Raw genomic sequence first — 22585 nt, 5'->3', positions numbered from 1 at the left:
GGAAGGAAAAATGCGGTGGCCGATGCCATATCACCAAGGGATGGAAATAATAAAATTTGGCTATTTCTCGGCGGTTCTAAGTGGTTGGACACGATTAAAGAAGTTCAAAATGATCCTAAGATGCAATGGGTAGTCAAATTATGCTTAGAGGGAGAATCAAATGGGCCATGAGAATTCTGTGATGGATTGTTATTTTTTAAAGAAGGGATCTACCTTAGTGAGGATTCTCCTCTACCTAATAATATCATCAATCAGTTTTGAACTGGAGACCTTTGGCTCTGATACCATGTTAACTTACCAACTTCTCCAATAGCTTGAGCTGTTGGAGAAAGGCGTTATTTATCTTTTATACTTTAACACACGAAACCATTGCCAATTCCCATATAAGGATATATAAGTCTGAGACCAGCTTACCTACCCAAAAAAAAAGGAAAAAAGAAAAAGATATAAGTCTGATTTTTTTGTTATAGATTGATTATCTAATTTGCTCACTTTATTCCAACCTCACATCCATCTCCGTCTACCATGTGTTACTGCGTGAGGGTTCCGCATAACAACGCTTTCCCTTTTGTTACTGTGTGAGGATTCCACATAACAAATTTCCATCGCTTGTTACTGCGTGAGGGTTCCGCATAACAACGCTTTCCCTTTTGATTAGTGCGTGAGGGTTCCGCCTAATTAAATTCCACCTTTTGTTACTGTGTGAGGGTTCCACATAATAAATTTCCATTGCTTGTTACTGCGTGAGGGTTCCGCATAACAAAGCTTTCCCTTTTGTTACTGTGTGAGGGTTCCACATAACAAATTTCATCGCTTGTTACTGCGTGAGGGTTCCGCATAACAACGCTTTCCCTTTTGATTAGTGCGTGAGGGTTCCGCCTAATTAAATTCCACCTTTTGTTACTGTGTGAGGGTTCCACATAACAAATTTTCATCGCTTGTTACTGCGTGACGGTTCCGCATAACAAAGCTCACATAGTAACACCATGCATAGGTCTTTTATTAAAAAAAATATTCAAGTTGTATGGCATGCTCAATCTATATTGTGCTCGAGATCCAACATTTACAAGCGTGTTTTGGAAGGAGATCTTAGATCAAATGGGATTGATTTTAATTTTAGTTCATCATACCATCCTCAAATAGATGGTCAAATGGTGGTGGTAAATCAAATGGTGGAGGTGTATTTATGATGCTTCATAAGTGCACGGCCCAAGCAATGGGTTAAATAGGTTCCGCGGACTGAATTTTGCCGCAATACTTGTCACAGTTGTGACCCGGGTAGAACTCGCGCTCAAAAGCTAGAGCTAGCTGTTAAGGGGAGGGTGCCTGAATCCATATAAGCCCATCACACCCTTCAACCTTTCCAATGTGGGATCTTTGCTTTTATGTGGAGCCCCCAATAGTTGTCTGTCTTCTATTAGACAAACTCTTCAAAATTGTATATTGTAGAGCTTATCCATGACTCAAAGTTGTTGACAAAGTGACCAAATAATGAAAGTCCTTGGTGAAAAGTTGGAGTCTCAAGCATGTATGAAGAGAATGGCACGGAAGAGCAGGACTAGGGCTGCAACTCGGGTCGGGCGGGTCGGGTTTTGGAGAACCCAACCCTACCTGAGAAATATCTCGGGTCGGGTCGGGTTGGGTTTTTTTTCGGAAAACCCACTATTCCCAAACCCGGCCCTACCCATGATAAATCTCGGGTCGGGTTGGGTCGGGTTTTTTCACGCTGACGCAATTTTTTTAAGGAAAATTCTTGTTTGGCAAGGCAACTCAACTCATAGAAGTAGAAATTACACTCACATTACACTTGAATCAAACAATGATGTAATTACACTCACATTACACTTGAATCAAACAATGCCGTAATCAAACAATGTTGTAATTACAATCAAACAATGCTGAATCAAACGCTTGAATCAACTCAACTCATAGAAGCAGAAATTACACTCACATACAATAACAGTGGGTGCGTGGGTTTTCACTTTTAACTTGTAACTAACAATAGTAAAAAATGCACATACTATATAACTTATGTAACTCGGGTCGGGTCGGGCCCCTTCAAACCCGGCTCGACCCGAGATTCATGTGGGCTTTTGAATGCTCAACCCGGCTCGACCCGAAACCCATGAAACCTGAACCTGACCCAGGTTATTTTCGGGTTGGGTCGATGCGGGTCGGGTAAAACTCGGCTCGAGTTGCAGCCCTAAGCAGGACTAATAGTATGTTTGAAGTAGGATACTAGATTTATCAGACTCCAACCATATCCCAGATATCTGTTACCCTACAACTGCCGAATTAGTCTATTCAAATTGGAATTGTCAATTCATCCATATAACTGCTCTCTCTCTCTCTCTCTCTCTCTCTCTCTCTCTCTCTCTCTCTCTCTCTCTCCAAATGAAGGATCAAGTCATCTTGACATTCACATTGGTGGGCCCAAAACAAGCTTCTCATTTGAAGTATTAATTATCAATTACTTAGGGTAATATCTGTTGAGTACACATTTAAATAATGTAAAAACATATGGCCTCCCTACTACAAGTAAAATGAAATAAACAAAGGACACAATTCAGTAAAATCAAACGCATTGCAAGGTTATTTCAGTCAAAGATAATTTGACATAACATAAAAAGACGAAAATGCCACTCCCATTCGGGCAAGACAAAATCAATTCCGAAGGAGCGACAGAACATTAAGATCAGACATTTGATTAAAAACACAAAAAGAAAAGTGCATTCACTGGACTAGTAGGACAGAAGGAGAAAAACAAATTTCTCAGGGGCATTTCGGTCCTCCTTCCTTGGTCTTCCAGTTATTGTAGCAGGGGCAAACACCTTTATTCCCATAATACCCCGGTGGCACACACAAGCACTTCTTGCAACACTTGTTACAGAACAATAAGCACGCCTTCTTATACTGAGTCTGTCCACATCTCCTCGAGCATTGGGAAGGGCATTCTGGTCAACAAAAAAACAATGGCAAAACCGTAAATATTGCATCCTTGTTTACTTCCCAATAACTTTGACCATTGGTCAAACCATCAGTTTTTCTATAATCCCATTGTGTCAGAAATGATATTTCCACCCCCTACACTGGAAAAGGGAGTGAAAATATCATTTCCATTTCCATTTTCCTACCCAAAAAAAGTTGAAAAAAATAAAAATAAAAAAAATTACTCACGGTTGATTCTCAGACTCCCTGGACCGTACATGGCCTGAAAAATACAAAAAAAATAAAAATAAATATGTCAATGATCGTTTTTTCATTTAAATATATGCATGGATAATTATTTTTAGGAGGGAAATTATATCAGCACAACCATGTTTTAATAACTGCACAAACCCAGCTTGTCTTTTCTTTTTTAAAGGGCTTGTGAGGGCTTCTATGGGAACTGTAATAACTTTCGCAAGCTCTTTAAATACTTAAAAGACAAGATGAGTTAGTGAAAATATCAAAACATAGTTTGTGCTGATAGCATTTCCCTTTGTAAACTTACTAAGAAATCTTACCATGTCCAAGTGGTACTCTCCTTCAACTTGATCTGTTCCTTTAGCCAAGACCTAAAAAAAAAAAAAAAAAAATTAGAAAAAAAATTGAGAGATATAGAAAGAAAATTTTGTAGTGGGTTTACTACAATGAGCCATGGGGGTGTTGTTTAATACAAATAATTCCATGATATAGGACCACCTATTTTGTTACAGACACCCCTTTCCCCTAGGCTCACATTTGCATTTCCTCCAAACCTTACCTTTGATTCAACCATGAAAATGGCTAAGAGTACCAAGACCATGACTACAATAGATTTAGCCATGGCCATCTCTACCAATAAAACCCTTGAATGGAAAAAAAAGGAGAGACAGAGCTTTTGATTTAACCTGTGGGTGTGGGGTGAGAAGAAAGTTTTCAGGAGTAGGGTATAAATAGAGGAGTTTTGGGGTGGATGGATCAAAATGGAATTGATTTAATAAGTGGCACATCCCACAAAATGCCACTAATCTTGCATCGAACTACAAGAAGCTCATATTAAAATGGGACAGATATCCCAAGTGCCCAATTTTGATAATGACACTACACAACTTGATTTGCACTTCTCTGAGATTTTATGTGGTGTCAAATAAAGTGAGCAATGCAAAAATCAAATTAGGGCATAGAGGATATCTGTCCCAAATATGAGTGTTTTTATAAAGAAAAGCTACTGATATTTGCAATACCGTGTTTTGATAAAGAGACGAAACCACCCTGTCTTTTACTGTTTAAGCTGCTGTCAAAAGATATTAGCATTCTCAAAAAGCTTTCGGCAGTCAATTAAAAGGAAAAAGATAGGGAAATGTTATAAGCACTACTGTATTTTGATGATGGCACTCCTCACTTTATTAAAAGTTCGGTATGGCCCGCACCATAGGATGATCCAAACTGTCCATTAGATGGCCCACAGCCTAAATAGGTTGTGCCCTAAAATTTATTTCCACAGGTTGATCCTAACCCTCCGATCTGAATGTTAGAGGTTGATCCTAACCCTCTATAGATCGGAGGGTTAGGATCAACTTATGGAAATGACTTTTAGGGCACAACCTATTTAGGCTGTGTGGACGGTTTGGATGGTCTTATGGTGTTGGCCATACCATACTTTTAATAAAGTGAAGAGTGCTCTCATCAAAATACAGTAGTACTGATAACATTTCCCAAAAGATAAGGTGAGTTCGTCTCATTATCAAAGCATGAGCGTGAGAATATCAGTAGCCTTAGTAAGTTGAGAGTTAGTTATTACGGTGGGACCCACTTGGCAGGGAGCATAGTTTGGAGGCCTAAAAAGTAATAAAGAAAGGTATGTGGCATGTGGCCCTCTGAGGAAAGCACGTTACCCAAAAGCTACGCTGTAACCTATCCCTTTTGGTCTTGTTCTTTAATTGGTGGGTTTGATGGGACCCACACAAATGAACATTCCCATATTTTTCTAGTGGGTCTAGGGGTGTCAACGGATCCACTTCGGGTCGGATCCACCTATGTCACAGTCACAATCCATTCAAATTCCTTATCGGTCGGGTCGGGTCGGAGTCGGATTGTTCTTCGGATCCTACTTTCGACGTCATGATCATGATCTATTTTAATTCGGACCGTCCATCGGAGTGTTCTATTATGTCCCACGAAGCTAAGTAAACAATCAATTTTTTTAAAAAAGAGATAGAATGGCAGTCTACTATTAGTGTGTCTCTATGCATTTTCTTCAACTAGATTAACAATTTATCTATGCTCAATCTATGTGTATAATAATGCTTGCAAACAATAAAATTAATCAAAATTACATACACAAATATAATGTATAACTATTATCAAAGAATATGATGCATAAAGAACAAAACCCCTCTCTCTTTTTCTTCGTGAAAGTATGAAATGATACGACTAAAATGAGTGAAATCGCATTCCCATCCGATTCATTAAGTGATAAGAGAGGTTTTAACCAAAATACCCTTCCTAGAACGGTTACCATTAACAAAATTTGGAGGGTATTTTTGTAAACTATTTCGGATCGTGGCTATCCAATGGGGCATATGTGGCGTGCCCATACACAATCCAAAATTTTTCGGATCCCAGATTTGATGATCCGAAATATGCCCATGGATCCTATTCGTATGTTTAGATCCCGTTCATTAACGTTCGGATTCGGACGATCCATCGGACCGTCTGGATCTATTGGGTCGCATCTTGTTTCAACCAATGGGATATTGTGGTTACCACCTGCTTGTTATGGTGTAGGGATATTTTGGGCCATTCATTTATATCTATTAATGAGGGATATTTTTTTTACTATTTGAAAATCCCAATCAAGCAATATTTTATTAATCGGTTTTTCATTTCCACCACGATTATCTTCTCTATTTTGAGATATTTCTTCTTCCATCTCCTAACCCTAAGCTCTAACTATGTACATTGTAGGTAGGCCTATGACCCTCTGATGAACGGTCGGATTCGAAATGGTTCCGGCCCGGACTCAATAAAAAATCCGAACGGATTGTGATTAAGACATTGGTGTATTAATGAGAAGAAGAATCAGTTGACACCCCTATCTAGGGGCATACATATATGAAATGAGGACCGTTTGATATTATAGAAAATCATGAGGCAACCCACATGATATTATAGAAAATCCTAAACAATGCTTGATTTTTAGGGGCTTAGGCTTTGTTTGTTTTGGATTTTGAAAATCAATTTGGACTCCAAAACTGATTATTAGACTCACAATTATGTTTCATTTTGATTCTAGTAGTCGGATTAGCACTCAAAACCAATTCTCAGGATCCAAAATGCACAGGACTTAGGACCATCCAACTAGGGCGTTTGAAATGGCATTTGGCCGGACTTATGGTTGACGTTTAAATCAACAGATCTTATCATGTAAATGAGGCAAAAGTGAGGCCCAATAAGTGTTGTTTAGGGTGTGTTCATATAGAGAATATATAAGGCCCCGTTCGTTTAAGATTATGACAACCGATTGTGAGTCTGATAATCGGTTTGGCACTCACAATTGGGTGTAATCAATTTCGCGCAATGCCATTTCACAGCCCTTCTTTTTCAAGATAGAAGAGCCACCTCATAGCTGAATTTGTCATATGTATTTAATTCATATGATGTGGCACTTCTGTGGTGAAAAAGAGGGACTCTGCAGAAGTGCTTTTGCAAAATTGCCTAAATGATTATTTAAAAAAAAACAAAGATCTTAGTTACTCTAATTTCTAAACTCTTATGAAACAAAGAGTATCTCTGTTGTGAACACATCAACTAAAATGGTGGCTACTTTTCCTTTGAATGGATGACTACTGTAGGGAACCATGTGGAAACATTTAAAAAGAGTGATAGTACAGAGTAAGTGTAAAACATAGTGGGATAGGCTTGTTATGGGCATGTGCAGGGCATTGACCATTTCACATGCAACAAGCACATGCCTTGTAAGAATACTTATGGCAATAATTGATTTTCGAGCGACTCATTTTTTATGTTTTTTTATTATAAGACCCCGTTTTGATTGATGGAATTTTTTGAAAAAGTTAGGAAAGGAAATACTTTTCTAAAATTTCTTACTTTTCCATTGTTTGATTCCACATGATATAAAATAACTTATGCCATATCTTTTCAATTTTTATTTAGATGAATCTTCAATTGATGATGATATCCATCTACATAAGTTATAATCATATCATTTTGCTCTAAATCATGGAAAGGAAACATATTTTCATAGAAATTTTTTTCTTCAAACCAAATCCTAGTATGGCCCACACACATGATAATGTTTAGGGTTGCAACTGGGGTTGTGCTGGAGTCAACCCAAGCTAGTATTATCACAACCCTCACCCGACCCAAGTGGAGCCTTGGGTCCAGGATCGTCAACACTAATGCAACCCACCTCTAAATCTCTCAACACTAACCCAATCCGCCTAACCCGATTTTCCAAATTGAGCCGGGTTAGATTAGGTTATGTTCGAGTAGGCCTAGGGCAAAAAAAAAAATAGAAAAAAAAATAAAAAATATAGAGAATTTATACAAGGAAAGGACGCACAAACTCATATTTGTGATAAACTGATACAACAGGAGTACCACGATTGATATTTGATCCAACAACAGCATCTTAAAAAGTGTGCTGATGTTGGATCAAATATCAAGGGTGAGATGATGAGTATGAGTTTGTACTGCCGTTCATCTTATAATCTCTCCAAAACATAACCCAAAGACTTTTGAGAAATTATGATCAAATCACAATAAAATTGAGAAAACGGGTGTATGGTTTCTGGTTCGGGCCGGGCAGTCCAAGGCCTCAACCCTAGCCCAACCCAAAATTAAATCGGATGGTATTTTCCCAACCCTAACCCAACTCAACCCAAGACAAGGCCAACCCGATCCCAGCCAGAATCCGTGCTGGCCGTTAGGCCTATTTTATTTTGGACAGAACCACCCTACGGAGCTCCATGGGATCCAACAGAGTTCCTTGCATGGAGCTCCATGGAGGCCAATTGTTGCCCAATTTTGCTTGATTCATATTGATTTTTCCAAGGGCCTTTCACGTCACTTTTTACTACATAAATGGAGTCTCTTATGCGTCCGAACAAGTTTGGACACTACCACGGTCATCCAATTATCCATTTGATACTTTTAATCCCTTGTTAAGTGCCTTTAAGTGTAACAAGCATCAAGGGACTAGATTGTACATTCTAAGATACTTAGACTTGACTTGGTCTTCAATTTTGTCTTCCTCTCAAGTCTTCATTCTTCTTTTCTATAGATAACCTTCTTATGATCTTCAAGATTGGTCCTTGCCTTAGATCCATGCTTGTCCTTTGGCATCAATGATCTTCAATTTGATTCAAAGCCTTTGATCCATGCTATTTGACTTTGCACTTTGATGAATTCTTCAACTTACGCACAGACCCATTAGTACTACTAAATTACTTAATGAATCACTTGTGTTTGGAATTATCAAAACAACGCTTAGAAGATTGCTAGAGTTGAACCCTTGGGCTTACATAAATAAATGCTAAATATATTAATTTACTTGGGCTTTAAGCATGAACAATGAAATAAAATAAATAAAATGTGAAGCAAACGATGAATGATTAACGATTGGATCAAGCAAATAAGATCAAATGAATCATAGTGAATAAAGAATATAATATAAATAAATAAAATAGTTTAATGCCTCACTTCTTTGACTATACACTTCGTTTGGTTGCTCAAAAGCTCGGCAGCCATCGGAATTTGGTTTGGATTTGGCATGCCATTCCATGTTTGGTTGCCAAAATAGCATTGGACTCCCTTGGATGTCTCCCATGTAATAATTACTTATGTGATGATGTGGATTCCTTGTCCCCTCTAAAAGCAAATCCTTCCAAAACTAAAGAATTTTGGTTGAATTTTCTAGGGAATGATGCTCTCTCTTTCTCTCTCTTCGCTCTCTCTTTCCTCTATCCCTATATTAATAATGACACCCCTACTTATTTTTATTTTTTTTGAAAGTTGACAATTTTATTGATGTTATGAAAATTACAACGGGGACCAGAGGTCCCAACTTGCATTACATAGTATCAAGTAAGGAAGGTCAAGGGCATACCCCTTGGCCAAGAGAACAAAAGAAAATCTACTGTCGTGAAACCGCTAAAGAAAGAAAATTCTTTCTTGCATTCCACTTTGCTATTTCACTGTGTCCCTTCCTTTTCAAGATCATCTTCAACCATGTTCAGCGGGAAACCATCACCATATATTAACCTTTCCTATGCATAACCCACTCCAGATTCCCGAAAAATTCAAAAACTATATACTTCCTGTACCATCGCCTGCACATTAATCATCGCTGAATATTCCGAATCTACAACCTACCTATACGCTAACTTAAAGAGACTTCCTTGCAATCTTTTTACTTTCTCCATCTATCAAAAACTAGTTTCAACCTCCCAAAAAACCGTCTATAAAAAAAACTTTAAGAAACCATACACCAAAACATCAATTAACTCTAATTTGGAACTTTTACGCACACTTTCTCAACTCTCTCATTAGGATCCCAATCTGTAATTCCAATTCCATTTCTTTGGAAAAGAAGACTGAGGCGTACTGCGGGAAAGGAACATCTTTCACTGGATCCAACCGGATAGCTATCAGTTCCTTTATCTTTTGAATGCAAATAATTTGCTTGACCTCCCAGTCTAAACGTCGCAATTTGTTTTCATTCTCCAGACAACCTCTGAAATAAGGGAGCTTGTAAACCGAAATACAAATATCCTTGACGTAGAAGTACTTGTTATAGGATAAAGTTCTTCCATGTTGATCCTGTAGTCCTCCTGGAATTGCTTCCACTGTCTTTTGATGATTCCTTTTACCAATTATGCTAAGGTGGGAGCTTCCACCGAGGCTTTTGCTACACTATATTTCAGGTTTCTAGCCCAACGGCGATGTTGAAATCAACGGCGATGTTGACCCCTACTTATTGTCCTACGGCGATGCTAACCCCTACTTATTGTCCTACTTTATGAGGATATGCCATGCAACCAAACACTGCTTCACTATTCTCCGAGGTAATTCTAGACAAATCAAAATACTTGTCTTCTCCCGTTAGACTTCTTTTGATTTCATATTCCACTACTTTCCGAGCAACCAAACATTAACGAATAATGTTAAAGGAAAGGGGGGGGGGGGGTTATCATTCCTCATAAATAAAATGTTTTACTAAAATTTAGGTGTTTACAGATGGATTCTTCCTGATCATATTGCTGAGTTACTCTTGGGTCTATGTGTCTTGGGATGCTAGGGCTGCACTCTATGCCCCTTGCTACTCTTTGCTTTGGTTTGGCTAATTTGAAAGAAAAGGAATAGAAGGGTTTTTAAAGGGTCTTAAAAGATGTTATCGTCATTCAACAAAAAATCTTTATAGCAATTGTAGTGTGAGTGGTGGCCCTTCTTATGTTTAATGGTGTTTCTGAATCTATCCCCAGTCTTTCCTTGAGAGGAAATTAAATTGACTCATTTTTGGGTAAAACACCCTTCTTTCTGATTGGCCCTTTGAGCTTAGGGAACTACGGCCCTGTGGCATTGGTGGTCTCATTCGCAATTGAGAATTCGTGACTACTTGGACCTTTTCGGGGTCGATTGGTGTTTGTGACTAATGAGGTGAAGATCCATGCTCTTCTCAGAGAGAACATAATGGGTATCATCGATGTAGATTCTCCTGATGTGATCCAGTAGATTAGAGATGGAGGTCTATGTATCTATGGAGATTTGCCAATACCATTGAAGAAATCCCATCAAGGGGTACACAACAATGTTTCTGTTGGGTTTAACCGTTTAAGTCCAGCCCAATAAGGGCATATTTGGAATATTGTTTAACTAGAAGGACATTATGGTCTTTCTATCCTTAAAGCATATCTCCAAGTGTAACCCTAATCTTTGGCAACCGGTGAACAACACAAAATAGAGGAAAAAAGAAGTGAAATTCGCAGGAAATAGGGGTTTCTGCACAGCAGTAATCCAACCGACGATTGGAGGTCGATCCGTGGTTCGATTGAGCTGATTTTTGGACAGCAGGTTCATGACATCTTGATCTACATTCTGAACGGTTGGATTGTGATTTGGAGTCCTCTAAATCAAGTTTCTGGGTCTTTTACGGACATCAGATTTTGGATGAGATCTTCACCACTTTCTTTATTTTTCTTCTTGTTTAGAGTTGATATTGTTGCTCTATCTTCACTCATATTTGTGGATTCCATTGTTGTTGGAATGTGGGTTGTTTATACCATTGTTGATATTGAGAATTAGGTTTTGTACCTAAAGTATTATAGTGAAGATTTGGGTGGACTCCGAGAAAGGTCCTGTAGACACCCCATTTTGACCGGACCCAAGTTCGCTATGCTTGGGAGAAACCCCATCCGATCATTTCCGCCATGTTTCGCATTTTTCCGTGAGAGGTTGAGAGAGATTATTCATAAGAATCCAAGCGAGGGAGAATTTGGACCCGTTTGGTGGGCCCGCATTGAACATTTGTTTAAAATTCGAATCAACCGAGGGCCCACATTGTGGGGCCCACGTTGTGGGGCCCGCGTTGTAGGGCCCGCATTGTGGGGCCCACATTGTGGGGCCTCAGTAGGGCCTCTTGTGAGGCCTCTTATGAAGAACAATAATGATGGATTCTCCACTAAAGAAACATGATGGGCCCTCCACTAAGAACAATAATGATGGATTCTCCACTAAGAAACATGATGGGCCCTCCACTAAGAAGAATGATGATGGATTCTCCACTAAGAAACATGATGGGCCCTCCACTAAGAAGAATGATGATGGATTCTCCACTAAGAGGGACAACATGATGAGCTCTCCACCAACACACCTCTCTCTCTCTCTTTCTCTCCCTATATATATCTTCCTTCCCATCCATAAAAAAGAGGAGAAAAAAAGGAGATTTACCTTCCATTATCTCTTTCTCTTCCATTATCTCTTCCAATCACTCCCTCAAATCCCTTTCCCTATATTCTTCTTCCATTATCTCTCCCAATCACCTCCCAATCCTTCCCTCTAAGAGAAAGCGAAAGACGGTGGATCGGATCGGCGGCGGCAAGATCTTCACCACAGGTAGGTGCATTTTTCTCAAAATATTTCTGTATTTTTCCGAATTTTTCTGATTTTTTCCGCAAATTGTGTTTTAAAAATAGAAAACTCTTCAAAAAAAACATCTTTTGACGAAGAAAAATTAAATTATATACCAAACAGATTCCAAATTTAATGCAATTTCGTGGGAAATTAATATGGTACTGATTCATTTTACCATGAATTTTTAAGGATTTTTGGAGTTTATTTGGTATATTATTTAATGCTTTCTTTGAAAATTATCAGATTTTGTGAGACTTGTTACTGACATCAAATCACCCTTAAAATTCTTAACATTTTTACAGTAGTCTTATCTTCCATAGTTCTTGTTACTGTAAAATTTTCGAGTGATTTGGATCTGTTTTCATATGGGATGTAGTGTTAATTCTTAATCTGGTCTGAAAATTGTAAAATCCGAAATCGGTAGTAAATAGTCTTTATAATTTATGAAATTCTCACCGCATGCTCATTTTATTGATATCTTATTTCTGTAGAAATTTCATAGAATTTATATGTCTATTTCTTGTAGTTTCTGTGTTAATTTGGCAATCTGGTCATTTAATTGTTAAATCAAGATTAAATATGAATTTAATGAAAAAATCTGCAAAACTCATCTATTAAGCTACATACATTCCCATCTTGCTGCTGTAGAAATTTCAACTCATTTCGAATTCGTTTGCAATAATTTCACTTGTAAAATCATTCATATGCTTAAAATTGATACAATCCATTGAAAATTCGAAATTAATTACTACCAAGTGATTTTCAACATTCGAAATTCGAAATTAAAATTGATAAAATCCATTGATAAAATCATATTTACTCAAACTTAATCTAACAAAACCTGAAGGCATCATAGATTGCGCGAACTTATTGCACACACTTACATCACTTGCATCTAAACCCCTGCATCTCACATGCACACACGTCCTATTTTAGGAACCCGGAGTGTTATCTAGCATGGTTGACTGGGATTTCATCACCTGGTGCCTCTGTGCTAGAGAAGCATTCCACCCTTAGCCTAGTACCTTTATGGTACGTAAACGGATCTCTTGTTCACGTACTGATACGCCGGACACTGGTACAGTATATCGAACATGGATTCGCGCTAAGGGAACTCTTGGCCTTACCCCTAGATTAACCCACACATGCATGTAGTATACGAACACATGTGCATCACGTGTGTGAGCCTAGTTTAGGATATCCTACCCATTTGTGTCTAGATTAGGCCGTAGTCCATCTTCCAATGGCTACGATCGGTCCTAGGTACACAAACAAAGTCATGAGTCGAGATCCTCTCTCCACTCCGCTAGATTATGGTTAGGGTCGATGCCTTCAGGTAACACTGATAAAATGCACGAAGATTAAAAAACTTTTCCTTTGGGGTTAGGGTGTAAATCCCATTCATTTCCAAAGATCTCATAGGATTAGTCATTCATGATCCATCCGTTGAAAGCAATCTTATGCTATCTCATCTCATCTTGATCACAGATTTTCAATCTTCTATTATATGATTCGATCGCGTTTCCATATCTTTTAGAGAGTCTTTGACTCATTTATCCTTTAGTTGGTGTTAGTAGAGTCTTTGACTCATGTTTCTTTTCCTTTAGAGAGTCTTTGACTCATATATCCTTTAGTTGGTGTTAGTGGAGTCTTTGACTCGTATTTTCATCTCTTTTAGAGAGTCTTTGACTCATTTATCCTTTAGTTGGTGTTAGTGGAGTCTTTGACTCGTATTTCTTTTCCTTTAGAGAGTCTTTGACTCATATATCCTTTAGTTGGTGTTAGTGGAGTCTTTGACTCGTGTTTTTCATCTCTTTTAGAGAGTCTTTACTCATTAATCCTTTAGTTAATGTTAGTGGAGTCTTTGACTCGTGTTTCTTTTCCTTTAGAGAGTCTTTGACTCATTTATCTTTTAGTTGGTGTCATTGGAGTCTTTGACTCGTGTTTCCGTTTTTAGAGAGTCTTTGACTCATCTGTTTCATTTGCAGTATTATTAGAGAGTCTTTGACTTCGTTATCTCATTTCAGTGTTATCAGTTGCTCTTATTAGAGAGTCTTTGACTCGTTTATCCTTTAGTCGCTTTTATTAGAGAGTCTTTGACTCATTTATTCTCCAGTTACTGTCATTAGAGAGTCTTTGACTCATTTGCTCTTATAATAGTATTATTAGAGCATAGTTGATTTGCCGTAAGTGTTTGATAGGTAGAGAGTTCGTTTCGAACTACGTTGGCTTGATCCTCTTCCACGAGGTACGTAGTGCAGCTTGGGATCCACATCCCAAGTCCAGTCAAACCTTTAAAAATAAAAATTTTAAATCTTTCAAAGTTACAAAAATATTCAAACCATTTTCAAAAAGATCTTCCTCTAGAGTTAGGAGTATGTCCTAGCTGTTTAGGTTGTGTTCTAGAGTTAGGAGTTTGTCTTGATTTGTATTGATATGGTATGTCCTGTCGTGTGAGTGTCCCTAGAGTTAGGAGGCCTCGAGTCGATCGGTTAGACATTTAGTCGAACCGATGGCTAGACTAGGCATATAGTCATCCCGTGGTTTTCATTAGGTTGCACGGCCTAGTTACACATAGGATTGTAGGAACCACCTGCATTAGCTTAAGGCTAATCAATCTGCATTTAGTTAGGGCATATAGGGTGTCCTAAAATCCACAATTCACTGGAATTTTAATAATCATACAAGAAGCTTTAATAACTGGTTCGGTCTTTTAGATCGAGTCTAGGATAGAGGGCTAGATGTCTTAGGCATCATAATTTAGAATAGGGCATCGAACTACGTGGGCTCCGATTCTTCCCGAGGCCGGGATACGTAGCGCAGCTAGGATGGATGGCCATTCTGGTCCGAGTCCAGTCCTGCATTAGAGTTAGGACTTGTCTTGTCCCGTCATACATAGCATAGATTTGTGTCTCATGTTTTGATATGTTTTCTTACTTTCTTGTACTGATACTATACCTTTGGTTGTAGCTTGCATGTGCGTGTCCACCAGAAACTTAGACACCCATTAGGCATGTCACTCATAACCTAGCTTTGCTTAGGTGACACATTTTTCATTTCATTTTACGTGTTTATTTCTCCATTCTCAGGAAATGCATGCTTAGGTAGACGATTCCTGAGGATTGTTCCCATTTCACATGATTTTTACTCAAACTTCTTTGGAATTAATGAAAATGGCATAAGAGACCAAGTGCTTGCACTCGGGCGAATTGGGGGTGCTCTCAGACCTTCCCCATTCGTAACCAGGCACGAACCCATATATATTTCTGGTTATCCATTGCACAGAGGATTTGATTTTAGGGTTCCATGGCCTATCCATGGATGGCGACTCTGAGTTTATTTTGGGTATGTCTCGGTTTCGAACCTCGGTTCCGAATCAAGACATATCCCTTTCTTTTTATATCGCCACTCGTGCTATGCAATGAGGGTGGCATCCGTTTTGAGAGTTCCTTGGCAGAGCTCTCCTTCACACGTGGATGATCCAGAGAGGATGGTGTGGGGACCTGTCCCCTCACCGCCGCACTCGTCCTCTTCGGATCGGGGTCCACAGGTCCCGTTGTTTTTTCCTTCACGTTGAAGGAGTTTTCCACTTAAAAATTCTCATGCGTTGATTGTGGATGTTTGTTGACACTTTATTTGTAGTTCGTATATTTCCATTGTTTGTGTTCAATCGTTTCCTCATAGGTTCGATCAAAAGTGGGAAAAGGGTTTTTTTCCAACATAGTGGTATCAAAGCGTCCGAGTTGTTTGCACACAAGGTGTTTGTGATATTGCTCGAGAAAAGAAAGGTTGTTATTGACTTTGATTGAACGATGGAACCGAATTTGAATAGAATGATCAGCTTGAATGGAAGGAGTTATCATGTTTGGAGGCGTAAAATGGAAGGCCTTCTATATGTGAAGCGTTGGCATCGACCAGTGTTCGGCGATACAAAACCTGATAACATGACCAATGCCGATTGGACTCTTGAGCATAAAATTGTGTGCGGGTTCATTCAACAATATGTGAATGATAATGCTTTGATTCCATTTGTAGAGAATCAAACCGGGTCGAGCTCACCCCTAAAAGCTAGCTGTTAAGGGCGAGTTCTACCTGGGTCCCAACAAGTGGTATCAGAGCAGGGCACGTGGTAACCCCAGTTTAACCCCCGAGGATGGAAATATCCCTCAGGGAAGATCTTGGTAACCCCGGTATGCCTCCGAGGACGTAAAAATCCCTCTGGGAAGATCTCGTAGTTCCCATGTTCCTGCTACGTGGAGGGGCGAGATTGTCCACGGTGCTTCCACGTGGAGGGGGAGATTGTTGGGGGGTTCCACGTGAAAGCAAAAGAGTCCCACATCTGAAAAGTGTAACGATGTGGATGGGCTTATAAGGGAATGGGTTCCCTCCCCTTAACAGCTAGCTTTTGAGGGCGAGTTCTACCCGGGTCCTAACAGTTTCATCATATTTATTGCTTAGCCAATAGCAAGGCAGATCACCTGGCTCGTTCTAGGATTGCTTTGTCTTTACAGATGCCCCTTAATCTTCTTGGTGGTGTTCTTTGTTCTTTATGTTCTCTCTTTTTTGTTTTGGTGTAACTTGATCATCTCAATCATGGAGGTTTCTCCTTTCAATCGATTTTCTACCCTCTAAAAAAAGTAACGAACATAGCCAATAAATGATATAACATACTGCAAGTAAATCTTCGATAAATATTTTTGTGATAATGGTGTTGGGAGCTTAGAGCTCCTCTATATAATTACTTCTAATCTTCTATTGGTGCATTGGCATACTTGGTGGGTAACGAATATTGTCATCATATACATCAATATCCTCCTTTTTTATTTTTATTTTTCCATTTAGGAGTTTTGACATGATGCTAGGGTTAAGAGACCCTTTGCCTTGTTTGGATTGCAAGAATTTTCTAGAAAAGTCTAGAAGGGAAAAATATTTATAAAATTTTTTACTTTTTTTTAAACACCAAAGAACAAACTTATTTGACAATCCTAACGATTGGGCTGAAAATTGATAATGACCCTCAAATCAAATATAACCAACGGTCAATATTCGATAGCCAAAAATAGATTTCTTTGATCAAGTAGTTGGTATCATCCAATCAATTCGTTTTTCGGGGCCCCTTAAGATATGGGTGGCTACACTGGGTAGATTGGATCAATCGTCCGAAATTTCGGATTTTGGTCAAGACCGAAACCGAAATTGGCGAAAAATACCAAATTTCGGCCGAAATTTCTTAAATATCTTCAATTTCGGCGAAATTTGTAAAAAAAATATTAATTTTTTATTCCTTTCAGCGGAAATTTTGGTTCAAAATATTGACATTTCGTGTCTCTTTACCGAATTTCGACCAAAATCCCAGGATTTCTGCTGAAATTTCAGTTTCGGCTAGGTCCGAAATTACCCCCGAAACCGAAATTTAAAACCTTGGGTAAGGCCCGGCCATAAAGTCAAAAGTGTAGTCGCCACACAGCGGTTATGGGCCTCACTCATTGTACATCTCAGCATAAATAAAAGGCCCATTCTATTACTAAGACAATGCCTTACTCACCTATAATGAGTATGAGTGAAATTTGGGCTTGTCTTGGCCAGATGGACCATAAGTTGGACTGATTACACCAAATCTCGGCACAAAAGCCCAAAATTGGGGCCCAAAGTTCACCTTATCTCAAATTTATTAAATCTTGGTAATGTGAGTAGATAGAGATTGGGGATTTTAGGCATCATTTTCTAGTAAAAATATACGGGAAATGATATCAGCACAACCCTGTTTTAATATTTGCACAAACCCAGCTTGTCTCTTCTTTTTAATTGGCCCGTGCGAGCTTTTTGGGAAATGTAAACAGCTCTTTAAATACTAAAAGACAAGATGGGTGTGTGAAAATATCAAAATATGGTTGTGCTGATATCATTTCCCAATATATGGTGGTGCCCATTGTGTGATCCAAGCCATTTATTTTTGGTTCCTTATCCCAGAAATCTTATACAATCCACAGCTCTTTAAATATAAAAGACAAGAAACCTGAGCGTCTTGTATCAAAAGAAGTGTGTGTTGAAATCATTTCCCCTTTTTAATTGTCTTATTATCAAAATTAGTAAATATTTGGTGTTATTGGGATCAGCTTCTTCTATATCTTCAACCAGGATGTCTCTAACCTTATCCTCAATTCATTGAACTTTTCCTCTTTTGGGATAATATCAGGTTTTCCCTTATCATTTTTACTCTGTTCGTTCTCTTAATCTCCTTTTATCTTTTGATTCTTGTTTTTCCTATTACTTATACCAAAAAAACTATAAAGATAGAAAGGTGAAAAGGATTAGTGGTCCAGATGAACCATTTGGGTGGCCCCCTCCCCCATTAGTGGAAAGTGATGGATTCCATTTCCAACTGGGCATTTCATAAGCCCACAAAACTTCTTGTTCTCCTCATTTCCACCATGGAGAGAGAGACACTACTCCTCTAGACTACCACTCATTTTGGGGCTGTTGGAGGGTATCAAATGAACGGCTGGGATCAATTAAAAGTGGGACCCACTATGCCGTAGTGGGGTGCCACATGCTCTTTTTGTTGGGGAGAATGGGAAATTTTTTTTCCAAATTGTTTCCCATGGAAACTGAAATTTCCAGTGTTTGGTAAACTTATAATCCATTGAATTTGTTTTTACAAAATCAACAATTTTCCTTCTTTTTCATGAAAAAAATGCGAATCTACTTTGCGGGGTGTTTGAATCCAGGGATAAAAAAATTATGGAAAATTAACTTTTCTACGGAAAGAAGATTAAAAAAAAGGATGGAAAATAATATTTTCTGTTGGAAAAATATTCCCCGGAAAATAAAATTCCAGGATCTAATATCTTTGCAACTTTCCTTAAAAACAAAGAATTTTTTTTCGATTTTGGATAAAACTTTCTGTGAAAAATAAGTTTACTAAACCATGGAAAGTTGATTTTCTTTGGGAAATTTGAAAAATTTCTAAAAGATATTTTTCTTGAAAAAGGAAAATTTTCGATCTTGGTAAAAAACACAACGGAACATGAGTTTACCAAACAGTGGACAATTCTTTTAAAAAAGGAAAAAAACAGGGAAAAAAAATCCCTGTAATATAGTGAAGTGGAGTCTCTCAATGCAGTTCTCACTTTTCCCATGTAGGATATTTTGCTTCCGCATGTAACCCCAACAATCTCCCCGTCCAACCAGAAGCAACGGGGAACTATGAGATCTTCCCCCTAGGGATTTTCTCCATTATGGAGGGTGTGAAACTACCGGTTACTCCAAAAGCTTAAGCTGTTGGAGAAGGCGATATTTAATCTTTTATACTTTAACATTCACCCTCACGTGTGACCCCTCTTTCTAGGGTTATCCTACACGTGGCACATATGGCCCCTCCTTTTGGGTCTGGCCATTGCATGTGGATTTTGGTATGAAGGAGATTTGAATCCAGGCATTTGCTTTGATACCATGTGAAACTGCTATTTACTCCAAAATCTTAAGCGGTTGGAGAAGGCGTAATTTAAACCTTTGTACTTTAACAGAGGGTACACTGGGGTTACCACTCCTCGGCCCTAGTACCACTTGTTAGGACCCATGAAGAACACATCCTTGAAATTAGCCATTAAGGAGAGGGTGCTCAGGTCCTTTATAAGCCCATAGACTTCCATTCACTTCTCAATGAAAAAGGATAAGAATCCCTAAAATCTTGTTGGGGTCAGCTGGCCCCCAAAAGGCCATTTCTAAAATTTTCTCCCCATCACCCATTTTAAAAGATGGGATTCTGGGGAGCAACTCGATTCATTTATTCGGGAAAGAATGAGAAGCCTTGCCAAAAGATAGCCTTTGCTCAACAAGGAATTGCTTAACCCACAAACCGTAAATTTGCACTGTTGGATGGAATCACAATCATCTATTTTACATGGCCGGCGATCCGGCAAATGTGGGTCCCATCCTTTGGTGGGTGTCACACTGTGACTAGAATTGATAGTCAATTGGACCGCCGATGTAGGAAGAACCTATTTAATGGTAAACAATAACGGCACATTTGTTTTGGATTTTGAGAACCTCCAAAAACTGATTATTGGACTCAGAATTAGAAAACGAGACATCTCCCAATATCATTTTCAAACCCCCAAAACCCTAATTTCCTCTGTAATTATTGGAGGCATAAATGCATTCGGTGGTAAGGTCCATCTGTTCAAATTTTCTTCTAAACATTATCTCATTATGTCAGAAGAGCAAATGGGGTGGTGTTTTGTTTTGTCAGCCCATTTCACATCAAAAGGGTGAGGTGGGGTTCATGGAATCTGGTTCTGAAAACTGCATAGATTAAAGCCACACCACACTCTTTCCCTTTTTCCCAACTGTACTCAAAAAGCCAAAAACCCTAACCCTAACCCTAACCCTAACTCTTAGCTGTAGCTCAATAACCCCACAAACAAACCTCAATTATTCCGGAAAACATGCTGCCTTGCTGGTTGACCAGGCCCCTGAGTAGATCATATCTAGGTGAAAAGACGGTTTTACCCCTGTCTTTGACAAACATGACTGGTTTAAATCAAGTAGATTGAAGGGTATTATTTGGAATTGGGGAAAGGGTTATTCATGTCCACCCATGGTTATGTTATGAGAGAAGCAAATAGATAAGGATGAATCAGTTGTGGGTGGATGGATGGTTATGGGTTGTTTGGGGACTGCAAGTGGTTGTAGCAACTAGCCAACTAGGGTCTACTCTTCTGTTACCAAAACTTTTCCACCGTTTGGATACAGGGATTTTATAATCCACGATTGTAAAATCTTGGATTTTACAAGCAAAACTAGGATTTTTTAAAGCTAAAACCTGGATTTTATCAGCTCAAGCCTTAAAATGTACAATTCGGGTTTTAGCTTAGGCCCTGTTCATTTTAGAATATCTCCGCCCAAAAACTATTATTGGGCTCAAAATTATAAGTATTTTTTAATCGAATAATAGGTTTTGGGCTTACAATCGGTTGTCATAATCTAAAATGAACAGGGCCTTATAAAATCAAGGTTTTAGCTTGTAAAATCCAAGATTTTACGGTCCTGGATTATAAAATCCTTGTATCCAAATGGCCCCTTTGTGTTTCTTTAGGAGGAGTGCTAGGATGATGCTAAGTAGGTCGCCATTTTGTTGGGACAGTCCCTGCATGTCTTGCATGTGGGGTAGACCAGGAAATAGCAGTCCCCCAGGGACCCACGTTCTTTGGGCGTCCAAATCATGATTTATATAATTTTTCAAGCATTATTCACATTTTCATTTTTTTTTTCCATAAAGACATGTTTGACAGCCATGAAAAAAAATAATTCCATGAAACATTAGTGGGCCAATTCAGAGAGACCGGTGGAGAGGGAGAGACTTGAGAGGCTGAGAATGATGGAAGAATGAAAAACCCCTGAGAAAACTAGGAAAAAAAAATAAACTCAATTTGAAGTAGCGTATTGTTTTCACTATGCTTTAGAGATTTATTATGCTCTCTCCACTCAGGCCCCTGTCATGTCTCTCCTCCTCTCATCTTCGGTTTTTACAAAGTATAGAAAATATGAAATAAAAAAAATGTCCAAAAAAATCCCCTTTCGACCATCCCTCTTGTATATCTCTTTACAAAACAAAGCAAAAATGACTTCTAAATAAGACTCCTAACCACTAAAACCATTAAAATTACTAGAAAACTATTTCATTTAACTTCTTAATAAAAGTAAAACTCCTAAAAGAGTTCCTAAAATCTTTCAAGATAAAAAGAAAATAATAGGAAAGAAGATCCCTTAAAAAAAATTAGGTTTCCTAGCATTCTTGTGCTAGAATTTTCGGCATAGCAACTTCCACGGCACATGATGTGTCTGCATCAATCTCCTCAGGTTGGAAAAAATTCGTCATCGGATTTGAATCTTCGAACAGTGTGCTTTCTTGGTATTTTTCGTAAATACCATTTTCCCATGATTCAGAAAAACTCGTTCTCGAGTTTTGAAGTGCCGAAGAATGTTTATCATATGAAACTTTTGAGGATCAATTCCTGCTGCATACTCATTAAGACGAAAATATAATATGTCTCGATCTTAAACATGCTTGAATTAATGAATATCCTTTATAGGCTTCTGTGGAGGATCGAATAAAATTTGATCGACGTAAATGGATAAGAAATTGATGCAATATATTTCCACCCACTCATCTTTTCAATCTCTATTGATTCATCTAATTTATTATTAGATCCAATTTCTTTTAGTTCTTTATTCATGATTTCACAGCCCCTGTCACCCATCTCTTGTGCCATAACATCCTCGTAACTCACACTGTCAACGATAAGACTGCAAATATTTTCATTTGACGTACATACTATATGGAAAAGGGATTTGCTAGCATCCATCGCAAAAGGCATTTCACGGATGGCCTGTTGCAATTGACAGCAACTATTGAGGCTCAATTTTCAGTAGATTTTGTCTTCATTCATGAGATGGCTCATGGCTG

General features: G+C 38.5%; 1 protein-coding gene across 1 annotated transcript; it reads right to left on the bottom strand.

Annotated features, from left to right (window-relative positions):
* Positions 1–2570: 2570 nt before the first annotated feature.
* Positions 2571–3902, bottom strand: LOC143890737 (gibberellin-regulated protein 4-like). The gene is made up of 4 exons (XM_077395419.1): positions 3746–3902; positions 3507–3557; positions 3178–3211; positions 2571–2954 (listed from the first exon to the last, which is right to left on the bottom strand). Exons 1-4 carry the CDS (start codon positions 3812–3814, stop codon positions 2773–2775), a joined length of 336 nt encoding a protein of 111 aa, XP_077251534.1. The 5' UTR covers positions 3815–3902; the 3' UTR covers positions 2571–2772.
* Positions 3903–22585: the final 18683 nt, after the last annotated feature.

Source organism: Tasmannia lanceolata, unplaced genomic scaffold (assembly GCF_043159265.1).
Source record: "Tasmannia lanceolata isolate RefF3 unplaced genomic scaffold, GAP_Taslan_0.1 ptg000013l, whole genome shotgun sequence".
Lineage (NCBI taxonomy): Eukaryota > Viridiplantae > Streptophyta > Magnoliopsida > Canellales > Winteraceae > Tasmannia > Tasmannia lanceolata.
This window is presented reverse-complemented; position numbering and strand designations above follow the sequence as displayed.